Source organism: Thermobia domestica, chromosome 6 (genome assembly GCF_964235325.1).
Source record: "Thermobia domestica chromosome 6, izTheDome1.hap1.1, whole genome shotgun sequence".
NCBI lineage: Eukaryota > Metazoa > Arthropoda > Insecta > Zygentoma > Lepismatidae > Thermobia > Thermobia domestica.
Window position 1 is genome coordinate 58,031,008 of NC_137459.1, and position 19,765 is coordinate 58,050,772.

Sequence of the window (19,765 nt, forward strand, 5' to 3'; positions counted from 1 at the left end):
ATCAAAGACGGGGAGTACAATTTATGAATTGTAGAAGACATGGAAAATGGTCAACTTCGGAGCCTCACCATTCGGCTATGGAGACAGGTAGAGTTATAATTCTTGTTGTGGTATGTACATAGGGATATAAATAAACTATATTTTATTATAGTTTGGTTTGCGCATGCGTATCTTTTTGTACATAAATTAACAAATGAACGTCAATTTATCTGAAAAGTCGAAGTTTGCGAATTTTTTTCGAGCACTTCCGGTTCGAATTTTAAAATTCTGTTTTCACAGTTGGTAAGACCTGGTTACGCGCTTTCCAAAAAAAATTTGTATTGCTTCTGTGTGCAACCGTTTTGTTGCAAAAAATTCGAGAAATTGTAAAATTTTCAATAATCGCCATTTTCTCGAAAACACCATGTTTTAAAATTCTGAAATTTTGTCGGATGGTTCAACTTTACATGAATAATAAACACACCAAATATCATTCTCGACCAATGCTTCATGAATTAACTGCAGCCGTTTAAAGTTAGCGAAGTTTCGTGAACTTTGATGTCACAGTTAGCAACACTGGGAATAATAAAAGTGCAATGATTTGATTATGTTTATGGTTCACATTCATTAAATGAAGAATAAAAGGTTTTCTTGACTGTTTTTTTTTTTTTTTTTTTTGATTATTTTGATTAAGAAGGCTCTCTGAAATAGTAAAATGAGTCTCCCCCTACTCCTCCGTTTTCTTAAACCGAAATAATCTGAGGTGGAAATTACGATTACGAAACGCAGAAATTTCCAGTTCACTTACTTAAAATGGTCTCCGGAAACAAAATTTCACTGATTTCTTTTATTTTTTTTATTTTTTACATGGACCAATCATTTGCTTGATTGGTGTCTTCTTCGCTAATAGCATATAACCGTGCAGGTGCTCCAATAGGTGTTGGCTCACTCACAACCAGGGTTGGCAAGGTAATTTACTTGTTACGTATTTTACGTAAATTACGCGTAATTTACTAGTAATATACGTCATGTAGAAAACCAGTTTTTTACGCAGACGTAGAAAACTATATTTCTTTCATTAAAACTAAGATCATTTTGAATAGTCGGTTATATTGTAAGCTTAGTTTTCTTATTTAAGCATTAAAACATTATTATCTTCTAAAATTATATTTAACAGTAATAATTACATGCCAAATCATAGTAATAAAAGATAATTTTGGATAGCCCCTCGCCGGTCCACTACTACTTTCCACCTATTAGCGCACACCCAAGCACAACCACCCAACATATAATAAGCACACACATTAAAAATATGTGTTGGTTCGGATATGTTTGAAAGTATAAGTAACCTTTTGATTATAACAATTTATTGTTATACCTTTGCAGCTTTTAATATAAAACTCGAAACATTTCAGTATACTTTGAAACTTCTATTAGAAAAGAAAGAGGTTGACTGTTAGGCTCATTTCACCTTCATATTACACACTAACACACACACATAACTGATACGAAAAATACTGATCAGAATATTGAAATAATGAAATTTTAGAAAAAAACTGATTTGTTTTTCTTCCACGTCTCAACGATACTTATACCACTTCACTTAGCACTGGGACATAATGAATTTTTGATGTAAAAGTTATTAGATTCTCATTTTAAACAAACACAACTGAAAAAATATAAAAGCACTAAATTTTTCGGAATGAACTCATTTATTTCAGTTCTTCAAAATTTCCACATTTTCCCCGATATTGCTGGTAGCTAGTTATTCCTGAAGGGCCGAGGTTTTCCAACAGAAATCTCCTCTACTTGTTCGTGGTGCTTTTCTCAGACATTGCAGAAAGTCGTCAGAAATGGAGACCACGAAGGCTTACCATTAGTGTTATATTGCACAATAGTTTCTTCCATGGCTTCTCTGGCATAAAACTTTTCTCGATTAGAGAGGGTTTAAAACATGAAACATGATGAAATGGGTTTTGAACAGTCACGCATGCAAACCGTATTATACAATGCTACTTTACAAAGCCAATACAAAATTCCCAGTTTATGCTTACGGATTAAGTTTTGCAAAATCCAGCTAGATTCCATACAATTTTGGGAAGAATTTTTTTAAAGCTCAGCGCGTAGAACGTTTTCTTTTAATTTGTAGACCTGTTTCTAATTTTTTACGTACTTTACGTATTTTACGTAAATTACGCGTTTTTTACACGTCACGTAGAAAACATTTTTTTACGCGTAATTACCCAACCCTGCTCACAACTCGTCCAGGAGTGGATCTAGGGGGAAGAAACTTTTTTATTTTATATATAAATAAAACCGATCTCAGAGTTTGAAGCTCGTAGCTCTAAGTAGCAGTATAACCCCCCTCCTTACAGATCTCAGTACTGGATCCGCCCCTGCGTAGCACATTGTCGATAGTCACAAATGCTGAAGGTCCATGTGGAAGCATAAACAGCACTTCAACTTCACGTAATTCATGATTTATTCATAATATTTCTGCTACGCACCACTGGTTATCATACATATATATATGTAACGAAAGTTCCTTTTTTGCAGATTTGTTAAATCTACACTTTGAATTGCAGAAGATCGATTTTGGGGGAAGCATGAAGTTAGTTCATGGTGACCCGTTACTGCCATAAAAACTTCGCCATTTTCCGAAAGCCAAAGATGACTTCCTTGAATACCAGTTACCGGTCGCATACTTTCCCTTTTTTCTTCCGGAATTCGTCGAATTCAGTTCCAGGCAACAAAACGAGAGTAATACCCGGAGTTTGTACTTGCACTATACTCACGAATTCTTCTGCGGTTTTAGTGGGGGCGCGGTGGCTCAGTGGTAGAGCGTTCACCTCCGGTGCTTGGGGTCCCTGGTTCGATCCCAGATCGCGCCGTATGAGCTCTGTGGTGGACAAACACCGTGCTCGTGGGTTTTCTCAGGGTTATCCCGTTTCCTCCCACTTTCTTCATTCCACCATTTCATTCATTTCTCATAATCACCGTCTCCTTTAACCTAACCGGCATAATCGTGGGACGTAAAACTTAAAGATTTCATTTCATTTTTTTTCTACTGCGGTTTTAATACTGTGTATCTATATCTGCCTAAGGGTATGCCGCGTTGCCATATTCTTTACACCTCCCTTCCTCCTCAATACCGTCGCAGAGACCCTTGCATGACCGGTTTCACTCCAAAACCACTGCTTTATCGGACCTGTCTGCATCTCGAACATCTGAAACCGATTTTTAAAGTGGGATGCAGCACCATCAGAAATCACTGACACGGTTTGGGAAATTGTAGACATTTATTTTCTCGTACTCAAACCTTTTTCTGTAAAATGTATTTTCGCTATTCTTCGAGTATTTTTAGAATTTTGTCCATGGCTATGAGTACATGAGCCGAATCGTGTGTTTTATCGTCGTTCATTACAACAAAACTGTCAATTGTTTCATATTCCGGTGATAACTCTGAATTTCACTTTGCAGAATAACAGTCCAGTTTTCAGCGAAGTCTACATGAAGTAAAATAGAATTTGTATATTGAAATTTTATACGGTGCTTTTCGGTAGCAATTAATTCTCTTTGGATTTTCTTGATGTAGTCATGAATTAGAATTCTTACAGTTAAATAAGCAATGTACGATACGAAAACCGAAAGCGGCACAGTTTTTTAACGAGATTATTGTTTTCCCATATGGCATACGTAACACTTTCATTTTCATCAGGATCAATAATTGAAGACTCCACACTTATTCCTTCCACTCCAGGACATTCACCACATTCTTGAAGAAGACAGTGGTCATTTTCTACGGATCATACTACTAAAGGAAATAGGTCACTCATGACAGGTTCAATACAGGCTGCACCTTTGATTTGTAGCAACGCAGTAGCAGCTAACTTAAAATTTGCACAATACACACACACACACACTTCCCTCGCAGGTTGCGGACTGACCCACTTTAGTTGAATACTGTAAAATTCCGAGTGGCCCATTCTTATGTTGGGATTGTTCTGTTTAAAAAGTCAGTAAATTTCTTTGGAACGCGAACGAAAACGTTTCGTTTTTTTTTAACTTTTTGTTCTTTTTCGATCACTGTAATGACATCGCACTTAATTGAGACTTTGTCTGGAGCATTCCAAATCATCACTGAGGTAATAGTTTAGGGTTTTTGTAGATCATCAGAATTTATTGGATGGCCATTTCAAGTAAACTTAAAATTTGTGTGTTTCGTAATCGTAATTTCCTACTCAGATTATTTAAGAAAAAACGGAGTAGTTTACTATTTCAGAGAGCCTTCTTGATCAAAATAATAATAATAAAAAAAAAAGCCAAGAAAACCTTTTATTCTTCATTTAATGAATGTGAACCACAAACATCATCAAATCATTGCACCTTTATTGTTCCCAGTGTTGCTAACTGTGACATCAAAGTTCACGAAACTTCGCTAACTTTAAAAGGCTGCAGTTAATTCATAAAGCATTGGTCGAGAATGGTATTTGGTGTGTTTATTATTCATGTAAAGTTGAACCATCCGACAAAATTTCAGAATTTTAAAACATGGTGTTTTCGAGAAAATGGCGACCAAAAATGGCAATTTTTGAAAATTTTACAATTTCTCGATTTTTTTGCAACAAAACGGTTGCACACAGAAGCGATACAAATTTTTTTTCGGAAAGCGCGTAACCAGGTCTTACCAACTGTGAAAATAGAATTTTAAAATTCGAACCGGAAGTGCTCGAAAAAAATTCGCAAACTTCGACTTTTCAGATAAATTGACGTTCATTTGTTAATTTATGTACAAAAAGATACGCATGCGCAAACCAAACTATAATAAAATATAGTTTATTTATATCCCTATGTACATACCACAATAAGAATTATAACTCTACCTGTCTCCATAGCCGAATGGTGAGGCTCCGAAATTGACCATTTTCCATGTCTTCTACAATTCATAAATTGTACTCCCCGTCTTTGATGGCCCATTACTTGGCGGGAAAATTTTTTTCGGCAAAACAAAAAAATATGGGTCTCTTAAAAACATGTCTAGTTGCTATAAAAAAAGTTTCAACAATATCTGAGATGGTGATGGTACATGCTCTGCCTGAATTGAAATGGAAGGCACCATATATATATATATATATATATATATATATATATATAAACTTACCAGTTAATCTTCTTTACACGGGTACCCTTAGGTTTAAGATTTTTCAATCTTCTATAAATATACAGTGATTCATATTTGGAACCCATGCTTACAATGAATGTTGGCTGAACGGGTTTTCTCAGTGCTTGGAGAAATTCGGAAAGCTCTTCTGTGTAACAAATATTCTGAACCTAGGAGAGAGAGAGAGAAAAGACATGTGTATCTATCTATCTATATATGGGTCATTTGAAAATAGATTGGCTTTTTGAAGTCTTCCAGTAGTAAGTTTAAAACAATGTTTTTTTTTTTTTTTTTTTTTTTGTTTGTTACAAAAAAAAAATACTGATTACCAGATTGATATATTTCGTAATGATGTCATATTTCTATTCATCTTTCCTCTGAAAACATATCATTCTCCTGGATATCCCTATGTACAAATATTACTAATAACTCTTGTATATCTTCTTTTGTTGTCAATTCTATTTCATAAATTTCACATACACTATTTGAAATATATGATAATTTTCCAATACAAAAAAGAAAGCATATACAGGGTGTTTCAAAACAACACCGACAACATTTGGCAGGTAATTTCTGAAACCAAGATAATACAAGAAATACAGACCAACCTGGGTGCACAAATGCTTCCTTTTGGAGTTATAGGCTGCCGAAAATATGAAAAAATGAACTTTAAAGGTTCATAGCTACAAAACTATGGGACTTACAGTAGTCGGGTCAAGACTTCACTTAGGAACTAATATGTGAGCTATACAAAAATCCATGTTTCAGAATCCTAAGGTACTCATGAAACAATTTTTATAGAGGCAGTTTGGCTACGGGCATATAATTTGAAGTACTCACCAACTTCCTCTACAAAAATTGTTGTGCAAGTACCGCAAGATTCTGAAACTTGGATATTTGGATAGGGCACATAGTAGTTCCTAAGTGAAGTCTTGACTCGACTACTACGGTAGGTTTAATAGTATTGGAGCTATGGACCTTTAAAGTTAATTTTTTCATGTTTTCGGCAGCCTATAACTCCGAAAGGAAGCATTTGTTCAACCAGGTTGGTCTATACTTTTTGTCTTATCTTGGTGTCAGGAATCACCTCCCAAATGTTGTCGGTGTTATTTTGAAACACCTTGTATACCATCAAACTCTGTACTTAAGATTTCCGACATTCTTCTGAGTGATTTCCCGTCTCCTTTAAGATCACATTTGATTAAATGTACAAAATCGTAAAATTTCATTTTTATACATATCTGTGATATTGGCAACTCTGTTCAAGTTCAAACTGCCTGTTGCATCAGCCAGTTTCTGAGTAACTGTAGTGCGAAGTAGGTGTGTGATTCTTTGTTGCATTCCCAGTCATTCTTCGATTCTTCGGGTGAGTATTTCTTTCTTTCTTTCTAAATTTTTTTTAACAATATATACATTAATTAGCTTTCTTGAGAGAGACAGAACAGATATGTTTAAAATGAGTACATCATTTCATGCAACAGATAAATACGGTGGATGATTTTAACGGAATTTTAATGAAATATCATTCTCCTGTCACAATTACTCAGTCACTTTCCTGGCATTTTCGTAACAGGAGAATGACCGACTAGCCAGGAGAACGGCAACTACTACATAATCAGGAGTCTATTTTAGATCCCTTGTAAGCAGGGTTGGCTGGTTTAAGCCAAGGTTGTTTAAACCAGCTGTTATAATAATAATAATAATGGTTTAAACCAAAAAGCAAAAAATGTTCGTAAAATCTTGATGGACACACTTTGTGGGTTATCACGTTTCACTCCCGTATATTATTCGTATTCTATTCAGACCGAAATTCCCCATTCATTACTCAAAGGGATTATACTATAAAAGCAACTTTTGTTTTTTGTGTAAGTTTATGAATGTTTTTTTATGTGATTTTTTTATAGTTTATTGAGCTGAGCGAAGCGAAGCTCTTATACTCGGGTTAGCCGTTTGGTTGTCCGCGAACTCCTCCTAGACCGTTTGGCCGATCTCAACCAAACTTAGCACGCTGATAGAGTATGTCGTGCTGAGTGACAACATAGGTCGAAATAAAAAATCCGATGTACCATCGAGGAATAATCACCGAAAAACGCTTCCTGATTACGTAGTTTAAGCTCGCTCAGCTCATTTCATTGCAATCGGGTATATCCATTGCATTCCTAGTTATTATTATTATTATTATTATTATGCACTTGCAATCAAAGAAAACTTCTAAATATTGTTTCGTTCTAATAATGTTTACTATTGATAAAATACATCGAAATGCCGTACTTTGGAGAGGTCATACAAACCGCACGAGAGGCATTTATTGAAATCAGAAATATCTTTGATATCTATTTATGTACAAATGGGTCAAAGTGGACTTAATAATTCGTATCTTTATTCACTTTTCGTACTGATACGCCAAGTAAGTCGTTGTATTTCTTTAACTTGGACTAATAAAAGTCGTAGTGAACTAACTTGGACTAAATTAGTTCTTCTCTACTCTGCAGTATTTTGAAATTGTCCATAATCTGTATAATGGTTTCACTTGTTCAACTATTTATCTTTTTGTCCTTCTGAAATGACTCTTGACAATTATATTAACAAGTATGTAAAGATCAGTACAACGTATTTTTATCAGGAGTCCTTCGTGAGTGAGTCGGCAGACGTATCGCAGTTATGGCCAATTAGTCCCGGTTTCGAGTCCAAATGAAGGACAATTTCCCTCAGATGTAAGCCGAGAAGCGGTTGGATTCCGCTTTAATCGTTATGTGACCCCTTCCAACATAACCCAGTTGTTGCATAATAACACGAAGGCGAAACAAACTTACTTTTGTCCATATGTGATATAAATACATAGACCAAATTATTTAAACCAAAAAAACCTGGTTTTTTGGTTTTTTCAATAAAAACCATGGTTTTTGCCAAGCCTGCTTGTAACGTCTGGGTGCTCTGACTTTCTTGTCACTTGCAGATGAAGAGAAAGAAGCAAAGTAATGAAGAGGGTCTTCAGAAAAAAGGGAAGCTGAACGTCGAAGATATGAGAGACTGAAGCAAAAAGCTGCGGAGTGTCCTTCTTTCGCTGCAGGATTGAAGGGTGTCCAGAATGAAATATCAAAGAAGACACAAGAAAGGGAAGATTAAGCTCATCAAAGAAATGTCAGAAAAGGAAAAGTGAATAAAAAGAAAACAATATCGTCAAAACACAGCAAGAATAAGAGACAAAGGCGGGAAGTAGCAAGTAATACGAATATTTCTTGTAATATTACCCCATCAGACAATCTTCGGAACGCAAGGATGTTCGACATACACTAAAATTGTGCGAAAAATTAGAAAATCAACAGAACAGGAAAAAAAGTAAGAAGAGAAAAAGATAAAGTGATTAAACATCTGAAGAGAAAGTTGGCTAAATACAAGAAACGGCTGCAAAGATTGAAAACGAAGTCTTCTAGGGAAATTAGCTCAGACAAAAACTCACTTTTAACTCCAAGAAAGAAAGTAAGAAAGCTCACAGATTCAAGACATAAGAAAAGGACTTGTCTTTGGTGTTGTAAATCAACAGCTAACGCAATCAGTCGAGAATGAAGGGGGAGGGGGGAGGGCTCAGAGAGAGAGAGAGAGAGAAAAGAAAGAAAGAAAACGAACGTTACACTTAATAACCAGAGGAAAGATATTTAAAAAGTATCGGATGTCTGCAGCTAGATTTCTGACGAGAGGACGTGTAAAAATGTTAAGAGCTACTCTGAAGCTTCAACGGGATATCATCTCGTTTTACGAACAAGACAATGTCAGTAGATTCTAAGTGTGGAAAGCAACAACGAAGGGTATTGAAATATGACATGATCACCTTATATACAAAGTATTTGAGAGATAACCCGAAAAGGAAATCTATCAGTTATAGCACATTTACCCGGTACCGACAAAATGTATGACGAAAATGACTATCGGTGAAAGAGAGATGTACAAATGCACGAAGCATTCAAAAGAGACACTGACCAAAGCTTAAAATTTTACTTTATTTTAAATTATAATTTGTAACTGTTTCGGATATCTAGCATATCCTTCTTCAGACACCAGATGTCAGAAATCAGATGTCTGTATTTTCATTAATTTCGATCGTGTCTGAAGAAGGATATGCTAGATATCCGAAACAGTTACAAATTATAATTTAAAATATAGTAAAATTTTAAGCTTTGGTCAGTGTCTCCTTTGTTAAAACAATTAATCCAAAGCCATGAATAGTCTTACTATCGAAGCATTCAAATATGGATATGTTAATCAAAGCTCTCTACGCACGTGGTTGTTTAGATGTGCCAAAACCAGACTTGGTGTTAGAAATAATTTGCTGTGACTCGCAACAGAAACGATGTTTATTAAGAGAATGTGAATAATGTAACAAGAAAACAATCATCTTCAGGGAATTTGATGATCATGAAGCCGAATATTTAAAGTTGGTCACAAAAACTGAAAATTATTCAGATGGCAATGGATCGGTCAAATCAGAAAAAAAAAAAAAAAAATGTTAAAGAAAAAATAAACACGACAGTTTCAAAAACAGCAAATGAAATAATAGAAACAGCAGATGATTTTTCAGTTCGTGGCTCGAGTAAGGCACCAACAAAATAGTTTGAAATTACAAAAAAGGACCATAACTCAAAAAGAAGCAACAATTCACATGGATTTTAGTAAGGATTATGCATGTAAGAGTTCAGAAGAAATACAGTCATTTAACTTTGGAGGATGAAGATAACAAGTGGCAATGCACACAGTGGTTCTTTATACCCGCGACAAGAGTGAGTCTAACATTAATATACGAAGTTTCTGTACTCTGCCCAGTAACCTTCTACATGGAGTACCTGCAATTTGGACTCACTTTTTTTCAACCAGTAATGAAAACACTGTCTCCGACTATAGATATAATCCATTTCTGGAGTGATAGCCCTGTTACTCAATAAGGGAAATACTTGATGTTTAGTGTTCTGTGCAGTGATTTTTTTTAAATGTACCCTAACATACCTAAAGCCACCTGGAACTATCATAATGCTGGTCGTCGTAAGATGGCACTGGATGCACATGCAAATGGGTGGCGGACAACATAGTAGCACAAGGAAAGGATATTGCACACTCAGCAGCTTTAGTCAAGTGTTTAGAAGAGAGCATGTTAAATGTATTCACTGAAGAGATACCATCGGAAGATATTAAACAAATGCAACGCAAATTATCAAGGAGAAAGGTAGGGAAAGTTAAAGGTACTATGTCTGTACATCAAGTAGTCACTGACAAGAATAAAAGTAACAGACGATTGCTCAGAATGAGAATGCTATTTTGTTCTGATTGTATAGGCTATTGTTCTCACTATGAATTAGGCCAGTGCTCTATATCTCTAATTCCAACCAAACAAACTCAGAGTTGAAGACTTTTACAGTAGTGATGATGCATATTGTGCACACGTTCCTCCTTCGGGACACATTAAAGAGAAAAAAATTATTCCCGTTAATTCAAAAGGTATATAGAAAAAGATCATTTCCAAACATTGCACTGTGTAGAAGTGATGTGGAGGATGGTGAAGTGAATGTTGAGTATCTTATTTAGTGTGAAAAAGACATGAGACTATGGAAGAGGAACCTCAATGGTATTACTTACAGTTGTAATGTCTATAAAGTTACTGACGTTCTTCCACAACCAGAAATTATTGTAAAAGGACAGCGTGAATTCCATAAATTTTAAGTATAGAATGGTAAACTAGTATTCCATCTAAGTTATTTTAAATTTAACAATATATTTGCTTCTATAGCATTATGAAAGCTAATGATCGATCTCTTACATTTATTACTGAACACGAAAAAAAATCACTCTCTTTTAGGTAAAATCTTGTATAGAAGTTATGTGAAACACATATCAACTGCATTAAATTTATACTTTCCAACAAACAAAGCTTGTATGAAGAAACTGTAGGTTTATTTTCAGACTTCTTGTCTAATAGTCGCCAAGTTTCAGGTTAGAATATGTACCATAAGCTATGTTGTTTAAGATAGTTCGTTGCTGTTCCTAGTTTCGCATCTGCAAATGATAATTTAAATTCGACTGAACGACTGTGATGTTACTGTTATATATTATTTTCTAAAACATACAATATATTATATACGTTTGTAAGCATCTTTTAATTAAAACTCAGTATTATGTCATACATGTCGCTTTATTATTTTATGTTCTCCCTATTCTTTACGTGTTTTACGCTCTGACTCCTATACTTTTTAACTATAGTTAAAGATGATCCTTGTTTTAGCGCTTAAGGTTATGCGAGTCCGGCTGTGAGTTATGAGCATAAAATTAAAACTTCACGTCATTTTCCTGGCATCGCTCACATTCTGCTGATTCATGTATTTCTCTTTTTACTGTACAAATTACGAAAACCTTAATACATGAATTGGCCTCGACCATGAACGTTTTAAATTTTTAGCGCATATGATCTCCAAAAAGCCAATTTATTTGCAAATGATTTATATATAATTACATTGTCAATGTAAGCAATTAGAAGAGTTTTCCTTATATATAAACAAAAAAGGTTTGTCTGCCTAAGTGGTGCGTCGTGATGTTAGAAATTAAGAGAACAAAGTATTACAATTTGTCTATCAACAGTGTCAAGCATCATGACGCACCACATAGGTAAACTAACGTTGACTTACAACTAGAAATCTGCTAACGTTGCTAGTCTCTAACTTGTTATGGACTCACATTAATGGCCGCATTTGTGTTGACTATTCATTCAGCGTTGTCACAACATAGGCAATGTAAGAGCAGCTTTAGTAGGGACAGAAAATGAAACGAAATTTCTACTTAAACGTTCCACGATATTGGATTATGCATCAAGGCCAAAGGAGACAATAATGATGATAAAGCATGAAATGAAGAAAGTGGGAGACAACGGGAGAACCTCAAGAAAACGCAAGCACATGGTGTTTCTCCATCACAAAATTCACATGGCACTTAGTAGAGATAGCGTAGATGGAATGGAAAATCAAGTACATAGGAGGCGATAAATTATCGACACCAAACATCATGGTCCATTGAAAGGCGCACATACGAAACCTAATTCGAGTTCCCTCGTGGCTACGACATTAGCATACGCGTCTTTGTGTGGAGGATTCGGATTCGATTCCTGGCAGAAGCTCATGCAGTTCTAATCTACGTCTCATATGGCTTTGCTGTTGAAAGGAACGCTAAAATCAAATGAAATCACGAAAGTTAATTCGACTTCGACACGGGTACTCCAGACGAAAGTTGGAATAACACCAATGACACCTATCATCATCACCAAATACTGAAGAAACAGAATGGCTTATCACTTATAATGTGGCAACCCGCACTACAAGTCTCAAGATGAGGTAAAAGGGAGATGTTATAGTGCTGCCAAAATGTCTTGAGCCGTGGCAAAAATGCGAATTAAAGCTCACACCCTGGACATACCCACACGTTGAGCCAATACGGGTTCATCTGTTGCTCAGCAAGAGAGCCTTAGCGAAAGGGAGTGGAATTCCTTCAGCCGATAGCAGCGCTTGGAACGGAAGACTATGTCAGACAATGTGGTATATCTTTAGTGGACATAGTAATTATCATCCACCCTACCCCAATGAACTTTTTCTTTTTTTTTTTTTTTAAACCTGTCTTGACAATGCTGGCAGAATAGTCAGCAAACATTCGACGATTAACGATTTCTTTAATTAATCAATAACACAATACAAAGCAAACATTACGTCGTTAACTGATGTTTTGCAATAACCGAATCGAGTTTTTCATATAAAAATATGACAATTTAAAATACAGTTTAACCTTGTTAATCCGAATATTTATTTGCTCGAGCTGTTCGGATTATCGAAAAGTTCGAAATAGTACGGTATGCTAAAAACCGCCCGAAACAAGCTTAAAATACGTACATGAATTTACTGACAGTATGTAAGTACGTACAATAAACTGAAAAATTACACAATAAAGACCTTCAAAATGAAACTTCGTATGTTACTGTTCTTTAAATACTACAATACAGTAACGTTATGTAAAAAAGTCGTCCCGACAGCTTTGTTTACATTTGTTTACAATTGCATTGTTGTGACATGAAAATCTAAAAATACAGTACGTATGACGATAACGATGACTGAAGGTCGTTCGGAGTACCGTGCGTGCGGATTAACGTGTTTTTACTGTATTATCATCTACTCTAAAACAGAAACATGATGACACTAACTAGGAAGTAGTCAGCCGATTCCCGGTGGGAATTTGAGTACAATACAGAGTGCGTAAACTATGCTTAAATACAAAATTTCAGGTAGAAGTGCACACGAGAAGAAAAGTATTTGCCGTTTAGCATCAAAAAGTCAATGAGAAACATTTTGATGTGCGCGCGCAACTTCAACATGCCATGAGCAACTGCAGCGCAGTGGACCTGTTCAGATACAGCATATGGGCTCAAAGGCACTACCATCTTGTAGTGTAGCTTGGATAACGCCAGCAGTGAGGATTTACTATGTTCTAATTAGTTGCTTACAATTAATAGTTAATCACAATCTAATTAGTATCACAATCATCTAATTGAGATAAACTTGCAAACAGCAACAACAGCGCTAATACAACATATCAAACTAGAATTAGAAAATTTTACCCGTATGTACTCTTCAAATTCATGGCTAATTTTGCTTCGCGTGTTTTGACGAGGTTCGCCATAAACTTCTCCAGTCACTTTAACCGTATCTCCCATGATCCTTGAAATTTCAACGCTATAAAAAAAATAAAAACTTATTAGTGAGGTTTAGTGAATAACAAATAAAACAGATAAAACAATTTTTAAACCATAACTACCTAAATACATATTAAATACATTTTTTTTATTTTCGGTATGCAGTAATTTGAGTTGCAATATTAAGCACATGAAAATACGGTTATTAAGCGTATTTCAAATTGGAGGGTGTATATCAGTTACAAAAATATGATATGCGCTTTTTTTTTTTCTTTTCGTACTGCGAAAAGATGTTTCACCGTCACCAGTTCACAGTGATTAACAGTTGTGATATTTTCAATAAGAATTAAAAATTTTACTGATAAAACGCTTCTATAAGGTCATGGAAGACATAAAAATTACTGAATATGTATAGGTAAATAGCTACACATTAAATTCGCACCAAGTATTCGAGTGTATAGGAAAACAAATATGATAGCTGCACACTGGAAAGTTTCTTTTCTCTCATCAAGAGGACGTGCATAAATAATCTTCAGAACAGCGAAAGCAATATTAACAGGGCATAAGCAAGTCGTAAAGAAATCTTCATAGTACCACCTGAACTAAATTTTTCAGTTTTACGTCTCACGGATATGCTAGCTAGGCTAAAGGAGATCATGATGATGAGAAATGAATGAAATGGTGGAATGAAGAAAGTGGGAAGAAACGGGAGAACCCTGAGAAAGCCCCCCACACACGGTGTATGTACACCACAAAGCGGGGCGTGAGCTGAGATCGAACCAGAAACCCCACGCACCAGAAGTGAACGCTCTACCACTCACCCACCGTGGCCCAAACAAGCCTCGGGTTCGATTCTCGATCCAGTCGTGTAATTTTTCATTTTCTATATCATATCATCGCATGAAAACTAGAGGAACGTAACTCCAAAAATGCGGTCTTCGTTTTCATGCGCTTCATATTTGGAAATAATTTTTAAAGTCCCACTTGGTATAAATGGAACGTAACGCTATCTGTTCTCCTTGTCGATCATTTGTTGTAATGTCAATTACCATCTTATTAAAAACACACCTCTCTAAGAAAATATTATTTTTGTCCTCTTGCCTGTAAACCTATGAAATTTGAGTTACGTTTCCCTGGTTCTCATGCGACGATATGATCTCATTGTTATTATTTGGCCAATCCACAATAAAGTAATCCTGTTACACTAAAAATTCAAATTAGTCCAAATAATGTTTAAGCAGCAAAATACAGAAGGCTTATGTCCCTAGTTTGATGAACCAGCCTAAAAATTTAAAACTTTGAATGATATTCTCAAAATTTAATCATGTTTACATGACAATTGGGGAAGCTCAGCGTTATCAAAGAAAAATAAGGTTGATTCGGGAACGCAGGGTGGAATAGATACTCATTTGTTTCCCCTCAAAACAGTAAGGTTGCAAGCAATTGTGTAAATGGTTGCTTCACCTTGGAAGTTTTACAAAATTGAGGTGAGTTATTGTAAAATTTACGCCCTTTAAAGTGATCTGTCTGTCCATGTCACGCCCGGAACCAAATTTTGCTATAAGTTTTGTTTACTGGAAAACAAGTAATTACGTTAACAGCAAAATACGTGAGAATGCGTTTTATGACGTTTCAAATCTACGTCAATGTCTATTTATTCTCTGACGATACTGTTAATTGTAAAATAAGGGTTCCGATTGTTCCATACGTTTCCTTTCTGTTAATGCATAAGATTGGAAAATAATTTGAAGTCTGAACGACATAAATATTCGAAGTAAACCATACCGCGATTTTTGAGGGTACTCATGATAACAGTTTCATATGGATTAGCTAGGGATGGGTGAAGATTTCAGGTCTCATTCTGAATTAAAGTATTGATAAGTTTCAGAGCAATATTAACGTGAAATAGGTTAGAAGTCGGGCTCAGTTCTGTACGGTAGGCTTACTGAGAGTAGCTTTTCTTAAAACTTGTACATCACAGCAATTTGGACCTTCTTCGCAGCATCCCATTGCAAAGAATCAGTTGACGGAGATGGCGGGATTGTTGAAAGGACTGTTTGGGATGCTGTTCATTCAGAAAAGTACAATGTTGATGACCAAATTCTTCTACAGCATATGCCAATGAAGTAATGAGAGATGTTTGCTGCATTCTGGTTGCGAAGGAAGAAAATCAAGCCTGCAAGCCGATGCTCAATGAACGCTGGAAGAATCTACACCCAATCGAAGGTTTGAAGTTACTCTACATGTTCTACAGCAATGACAAAATCTCCCTTACTGTAGAAAGAACTATTGGTTCCCCCACGCAAAACCCTTGTTGTTTCCTCTCGTTCATCCACCAGAAATGTTTTGCCTTTGGACCTCGTAGATGTCTACTCAGATTCTAACGACGAGTCAAGCGATGAAGTTGAATCTTGTTCCATTCCTTGAGATACTGAAATAAGTGAAGAGGATTTGCAGGCAGGGAAATTCGTGATGGTGCAATTGCTTAGTGACAAAACTGACACAAAGAAAAAATATATTTGCACTTGCTAGTCGGGCGTGTCTGAAACGAAAATGAACGTGATATTTCTTGAACCTTTTGGAGGATTACGCTCTAAATACACTGCTGGTAATAAAGAGTGAGTGGTTTCTTTAAATGAAATTAGAAAAATAATTTCTCCTCCACAAATTGAAATGCAAGGCTTACAAAAAGTGGTGTATATTTTTACATAAGTTCCAGTGTAAAATATTGTGTTACAAAACTAACACAGAAAGCGCCATTTTTGTGATCCTAGTGTACACTCATGTCCAAAATGATTGTCACATATCTATAATTGTCTTCTTGCAAGAATATAATTTGATAATGATTTTTCAGTGTACTTTTAATACTGATACTATATGTATAATCGGGAAATGTATATTTGTGGTCAATTTCATAGGAAAAGTATTACAAACACGAAAATTAGAGTGAGTAAAACAAAATGTTGTTAAATGGACAAGAAAGTTTTATTTTCGTTTTAGTGTTCTTATTTACTGCTCTTTTGACGTGAAATTTGCCACACACATGTCTTTGCCGATTATACACTTACTAACATTATAAAAAATACCGGGCGAATTCGTTATCAAATTATATTCCTACAAAAACAAATTTATAGACATGCGACTATAATTTTGGACATGAGTGTACCTGTGTGACAGTAACGATTTAATATTACAGTGTACGACAAGTTTAATATTTAGTCACTTTTCCAGGAATAAACTGATGAACTAGTTAAATTTAAGTTGCTTAATTAGTTACTATACTTTTCTTAAGACAATATATAAGTCCAATTTACTGAAAAGTAGCTTCAGTTTATTGAAGAGTTGTCGTTTGCTCAAACTCGTAGGTAAGTGTGTTTGTATTAAACAGAGTTAACTTGTAAGGTCTTCTCAGAGGTCACACACGGAACCTTTTTCTAATTTTTTAAGAGAAAAATGTAAGCATGCTTTCTCGAAAATATTTACATCATACGAAAGCTTGAAATCTCCTCATTGCCCTAAAATGTTTGATTGATTTGTAAAGTATGAATATTCACAGATTTTTGCGAGTGAAGAATGGTATCCGTGGTTTGACTTCCCATGTGCGTCACACCCGGATTTTTATTTATACGAAATTAAATCTGAGTTCAATACCAATATTTTGAAGATAGTAGAATACAAAAATTTTGCCATTGTAATAACAGCAAAAACTAGCCTAACAGAGTTTTAAAATATTTAGCTTTCTAGTGTCAGACTGTCACACCGGAACTCCTGGATTAGCCGTGGTGAAACACTAAACATCGACAGATATTAATGTATAATGCTATAACGATAACCTATTGCTAGCGGAGATGACAAAGAAAAATAAATTCTAACAAAACTGTTGAAAACATCATAGGCTATGTATGTATATATATATATATTTTTAAAGTAATTTTTAGTTATAATTATATTCTTACTAACCCAATTTAACGGGCCACAGTTTTGCAAAATTTACAGAATAAACAAATTCTGAATCGAAAGAAAAAACATATAAGAAATCAAAATACAGACTAATCTTACCTGTAACATGTGTAAAACACAAACATATGTAAGACAAAATATGCACTTCCACGCACATGAAAATGTACTGTTAAACACGGAAGCCATAGCAAGCAGTCCTGTAAATCGAGATCCTAATGATCAAAGTATCCAAACGGATCAGTGTCCGTTTTTTTTTTCTAGTGAACTGTCTCAAGTGACGTACTGGCAATGATGATATTGTACGAAAACAATGTAAGGGAATACTGGACCTCAGTGATATGGTATCCAAAGATAAGAGAAAATTGAAGCAGAAGCTTGAATTATCGGACATTGGAAAGTAATGATGGGATTTCATGGAATCTCTCACATGATGAAGTGAAATGCTACGTGAAGGTAGTGTACAAAGTAATCATAGAAGTATAGCAAAGAATCGGGAAGGTTCTAGATTACTGGTCCCCCATGTAGGTTAGTAGCTGGGTTGCTTTCTTTCTGTACTAAAGTTTATGCATTTAATTTACACAGTATTGCCGAGCGAGCGTTAGCGAGTGAAGGTGGGTTCGAGCCCCGCAGGGCACGTTGCTTTCTGTTTTTATTACTGCTCAATGGGAAGGGGGACCAGTAATCTAGAACCTTGCCCAAAGAATCAAGTTTTTAATATATATATTTTTTTCCCTACTATCCTCGTTTATGCGTGTACATACCATCGATGACGCGCCTACTCCCTACAGATGCATCTCTTCGCTAACACTCGAATTCCCCTGCTCCGCTTCTATCCTAACTCGGTTATATAGCATTCGTAATTTTTAGTAGCCACCTAGCAAAAGTTCGTTTGTGTTTTTAGTTACCGTAATTCGTGTCTTAATGCACTAGTTTTTATGCCGTATGTGTACAGTCTTTATTTATACTCGGCCCTTCCTCGGTCAATCTGTACCCATTAATGTAACTCCTCCGTTAAGAAACACTTTCCTGACGCCCCCATTGATCTCTTTTAATCAATTAATGAAGAAAAGGTAGTAAGAGTTCAATTGTTGTTAAGAGTTTATATGTCATGAAATTAAGAATGCATAAAACGGGATAACACGAAGATATTTTTAGCGTAGTAAGAACGTATATATCTGTCAGTAATGATTGTATATGTGAAAAATGTTAAAAGTATCCTACATATCATCGCAGGTTTCATTACAAAATTATGTAAAAATTAGTACACATCTAATAAACGATAGTTCCGTCATGAAAGTAGTAATTCTAGGTTAAAATGTTTGAGTGCATCTGAAAGGTAGAATTATTTTAAGCATATAATAATAAAACAAAATATATATAATTAAAAGAGGTTTTACTAATATATGTTTACTATTTTCGCCAGTTTTGTTTCATTAATGTATGTTGAATGTTTCCACAGCTATAATAAATAATATAACTATACTTACATAAATTCCTGCTTTTAACCATATACTCAAATATAGCTGGTATGCTGTTTTATACATCGAATTACTTACCTATACCCTAATACATAAACAAACGCATATTTAAGGATTTGTTAACTCAAGTAATAAACATCGACCTGCACGTTGACACATCATGGTAGCTAGCAGCCGGTACACGCAAAGTATTATGGGTAAACGTTTGGCGGTTGCTATGGAAACTAAATAAACAAAGTATTGCCATAGTATAATGCTCGGTTGCTATGGAAAGAAAACGAACAAAGTGTTACCATACGATATTTTCACATCGCAAGCTATCAGAAATATGTAGAACTTCATGCTATTTTTGAAAATATTAATTACGGTTTAAAAAATTGAACGAATAGTATAGATTTTATAATGAAATATAAGAATTTCCGTTTGAACAGAATACCTGATAGAGACAAATTATATAGACTGACGGACACGTTC

The 19,765-nt window shown here is 35.2% G+C and overlaps 1 protein-coding gene across 2 annotated transcripts in view; it reads right to left on the reverse strand.

Annotated features, from left to right (window-relative positions):
* Nucleotides 1-19,491, reverse strand: part of LOC145688022 (tRNA (cytosine(34)-C(5))-methyltransferase-like) — a 202,690-nt gene extending 183,199 nt beyond the window's left edge. For both annotated transcript variants that reach the window (XM_081761693.1, XM_081761694.1), the window contains exons 1-3: nt 19,370-19,491; nt 13,779-13,893; nt 5,141-5,310 (exon numbers count right to left, since the gene is read on the reverse strand). In XM_081761693.1, coding sequence (XP_081617819.1) covers nt 5,141-5,310; nt 13,779-13,874 — 266 coding nt within the window. In that variant the 5' untranslated portion in view covers nt 13,875-13,893; nt 19,370-19,491. The remainder of the gene's footprint in view (nt 1-5,140; nt 5,311-13,778; nt 13,894-19,369) is intronic.
* Nucleotides 19,492-19,765: the final 274 nt, after the last annotated feature.